This window comes from Phytophthora parasitica (genome assembly GCF_000247585.1).
Source record: "Phytophthora parasitica INRA-310 unplaced genomic scaffold supercont2.4, whole genome shotgun sequence".
Lineage (NCBI taxonomy): Eukaryota > Oomycota > Peronosporomycetes > Peronosporales > Peronosporaceae > Phytophthora > Phytophthora nicotianae.
Window position 1 is genome coordinate 526,361 of NW_008648990.1, and position 3,799 is coordinate 530,159.

A 3,799-nucleotide genomic window follows, 5' to 3' on the forward strand; every position below is an offset into this window, starting at 1 on the left:
TGGCGATAACAAGGAATCCGGCGGCGACAATAAGGAGTCCGGTGGAGACAATAAGGAGTCCGGTGGCGATAACAAGGAGTCGGGCGGAGATAACACAGGAGACAGTGTGCAGCAAGGCGAGATTGGCGGCGAGGCTGAAATCGGCGGCGAGGCTGACTCGGAGTGTGGGTCGTTGGAGATGGCTGAAGACGACTCGGAGTGCGGCTCCCTGGAGATGGCAGAGGATGACTCGGAGTGCGGTTCGCTTGAAATGGCCGAGCCTAACAATGGCAACAACGGCGGCGACACTGGCGGCGATACTGGTGGCGACAAGGGCGGCAACAACGGTGGTGACACTGGCGGTGACAAGGGAGGCGACACTGGAGGCAACACGTGGACGCAGCCTCCTAGCACTGGCGGTGATACCCCCAGTACCAGCTCAGGTAGCTCTGGTGGTAACACGTGGACTCAGCCTCCCAGCACTGGCGGCAGCACCCCCAGCACCGGTTCCGGCAACACCGGCGGTGACACTTGGACGCAGCCTCCTAGCACCGGCGGTAACACTTGGACTCAGCCCCCTAGCACCGGCGGTAACACCTGGACGCAGGCTCCTAGCACGGGCTCAGGCAACAATGACGGCGGCGATAACGGAGGTGACAACAAGGACGGCAGCAAGAAGGACGACCAAAACAAGGAGGACAGCAAGAAGGACGAGGAGAACAAGGACGGCAGTAAGAAGGACGACGAGAACAAAGACAGTGGCAACCAGGATGGCGGTAACACGCAGCAGCAAACCTCGGGCAACTCTGACGACAACAAGGAGTACACTGGATCCAAGTCGGACATCGACTTCAGCACGTTCCAGGGCGATGTCAACCCCGGTACGGTGTCGCCGCAGTAGAGCTCTGGGATGGCCCTCCATTTTCTTACGTGAGTGTAGCGTAAAACGTGACGAAAGACCAAGCGCCGCAGAGCGCGATAAACGTTGAATGTGCGTCGGTGTACCAGTATCTTGAGCTATAGTCTTGTGCGTCTTTTTCTCTTGGTATGGACTTGAGAGCAGGTGTAGCACGTGTAGTCAGGATAAGGTCTTGAGTGTTGGTAGGTTGTAAGCCGCCGTATCTCAACACCGAACGCAGAAGACTCAAAGGCATGTCTTCTTAATAATGTACCGGACATTAACTGTCCATTCATCCATTATCGTCAATAGTGCTTGAGAGTTGGACCGAGAGAAGTGGGGCCATGCTTCGAGACGTATTTATTCGGAGAGTGTTTCTCTCGTGCTGATGAATTGGAGTTGCGTTTGACGAGAAGAAAGAGTTGTGTGAGCTCAATGGGGTAGCATTTCGGCTGAGACTGTAGTGTGCTTGTGAGAGTTGTGGTATGTCTTCTACAGTGCTAACGACACCAAGGGTTTTGAGTATAAACGCCTTGAAGGCAGATCGCAAAAGTTATCATTGTCAAAGTTCGTGACACGAAGTTCTTCAACATTATTTCGGTGCGGTGATCCCTCTACAGTACACTTATAACTCTGGAATGACTTGCACTCACGAGATACTAGTATGTAGTAAGGTTGTGGTTGCATTCACTCCTTTTGGGATGTTGAATGTCTATCCGGCTCCTTATAGATGCGAACTTTTGTCGTCTAGCGTGAGACTGTGTTTTAGGCATTGTAACTTAGCTTTCATTTTTGTAGATAAGGAGAACATTGAAAGCAATTTATATTATTATTTGTAAATAGAGCTGGTGCAGAAGTAGCCCCCCCCCCCCCCACTGACGAATGCTGCATGTACGCTGTTCAACTTGTAAGAGATCAAGCGGTCGTGCATGCCAACTAATGCCAACTAATGCGTTGGTATACCACTACACTGCAGTGCTAAGGATATGAACATAAATTTTACGCGCTTATCTTAAAGGTTATCATTGAATCGTTTCATGACGTGAACCAAGTGTAAGGGGCCACTTCAACGTTGTTTCGCTGCGACGCTGCTACATTTCCTACATGTATCCTACATGACATTGGTAGAAGTAGTGGTATATGTAAAGAAATTCTCTTGGCCTTTTGTAACGTTGAATGCCTCTATGGATCACAAATGTAATTCATAACACACGGTGCTAGTGCACACACTGTATACTACTGAATCCAGCTCATTTTCAACTAGCTGCTCTGAACGCTCTTGAAATCTCAACGAAAAAATGCCACAGCCAGGCAGTATATTGTATTTAGGAAAGCGAATCCAGGTCCGAGACCGAGCACTATTATATACGAACGAGAATCTCGTCGTTGCAGGCCTACGCCGACAACATTTTATACATCATTGAAGTAAACTGCACATGCTTAAGTCGGGGTTTCGTACAAAAACGAACATAATGGCTACTAGCGAATACCTGTCATTTGAGCCATGTGCTACAGTAACGCAGAGGAGCGGCCAGACACAGTCGCGCAGATTTGCAACTCATACTTTGAAGCGATCATGTTCTTCATGTGACGTTTGGAAAGTGCGAGCCCTACCTCGTGGGCCACTCTTTTGCTGTTCGGTGCACACTTAGCTCCCGACGCATTAAACATCGGCTTATTTTTCAATTTACTTCGCTTCAGAAACCAACTCATCAAGTTTAAGCATCGCCGGGATGGTCTCCTTCAAGAAGAACTTGGTCTTGTCTGCTGTCGCGGTGCTACTGATCGCTGTTGCTGTCAACGCTGAAAGTTACCAGAGCAAGCGTACATTGCGACAGGCGGCTGTCGAGGTCGCGGAGGTAGAGGAAGCCGATGACTCGGAGTGCGGGTCTCTGGAAATGGCAGAAGAGGAGAACACCGGAGGTTCCACCAACACTTGGAACCAAGGAGGCAACACCATGCAAGGCTCGGGCGGCAACACCTGGAACCAAGGTGGCGAGGCCAATACACACAATCAAGGTGGCGAGACGAACACGTACAATCAAGGTGGCGAGACCAACATGTACAACCAGGGAGGCGAGACCAACACGTACAACCAAGGTGGGGAAACCAACATGAACAACCAAGGCGGTGGGACCAACATGAACAACCAAAACGGTGAAACCAACACCAACCAAGGCGAGACTAACACGTGGGGTATGACGAACGCCGGGACGATGGACACGTCCCAGTTCACCCAGGGTGAAATTGGAGGCGAGGGGGATAACCAAAAGTTCACCAGTGGTACTCCCCAGTCCCAGTCGAACATCAACTTCAACTCAATCCAGAACACGAACAACGCCGGCACTGTGTCTCCGCATTAGATATTTGTGTCCACTGTCTCCATCCTCACGTGAATGTAGCGTAAGACAGAATACATGTAATGAGTGCGTTTATTTCTCCGAATTGCTTCCACACTGCCCAAATTACCCATGTTTTAGTACCGTTCATGTAAGGATTTTTTTTTAGCGGGTTCCTTCTCAGTCAGAAAATCACATCAGGACTAAAAAAAGTCACTTCATTTTTATTGTGTTTCGGAATATCTATCGCTTCTCATTTAGGAATAACATCACCCTGTTCGTCCTGGCCGCTTCATACACTACACGAAATTCACGGTTCTGGTTACGTTTAGTATCAACATGATGTTTTGTCCAGAGCAACATATAATACGTACTTTAGCTTGAAAACTGCCAGCTCGTCATCTAGATGCCGATTATCCTATCAACAGGCTTGGCTCCTGCGGAGGTGAGCTACGTCGGGGGATGTACTGGAGCAATTCCCACATCCGTTTGAACGCATTTGAATTCTGAACTCATATCCTTTTTCAATAGCCAAAACTCCTTTGACTTTGAATCTGATAAAAAAGGGTGGGGGTACCCCCCC

General features: G+C 49.4%; 2 protein-coding genes across 2 annotated transcripts in view; both read left to right on the top strand.

Annotated features, from left to right (window-relative positions):
- The window catches only part of PPTG_21216 (hypothetical protein), a gene marked incomplete at its 5' end in the record, with an annotated part of 1,953 nt that extends 892 nt beyond the window's left edge, over positions 1–1,061 (top strand). The window contains one exon of the mRNA XM_008896469.1: positions 48–1,061. Coding sequence (XP_008894717.1) covers positions 48–880 — 833 coding nt within the window. The 3' untranslated portion in view covers positions 881–1,061. The remainder of the gene's footprint in view (positions 1–47) is intronic.
- A 1,549-nt stretch (positions 1,062–2,610) lies between these two features.
- Positions 2,611–3,240, top strand: PPTG_03152 (hypothetical protein; the record flags this gene model as incomplete). Its single annotated transcript, XM_008895827.1, has 1 exon — positions 2,611–3,240. One exon carries the CDS (start codon positions 2,611–2,613, stop codon positions 3,238–3,240), a length of 630 nt encoding a protein of 209 aa, XP_008894075.1.
- Positions 3,241–3,799: the final 559 nt, after the last annotated feature.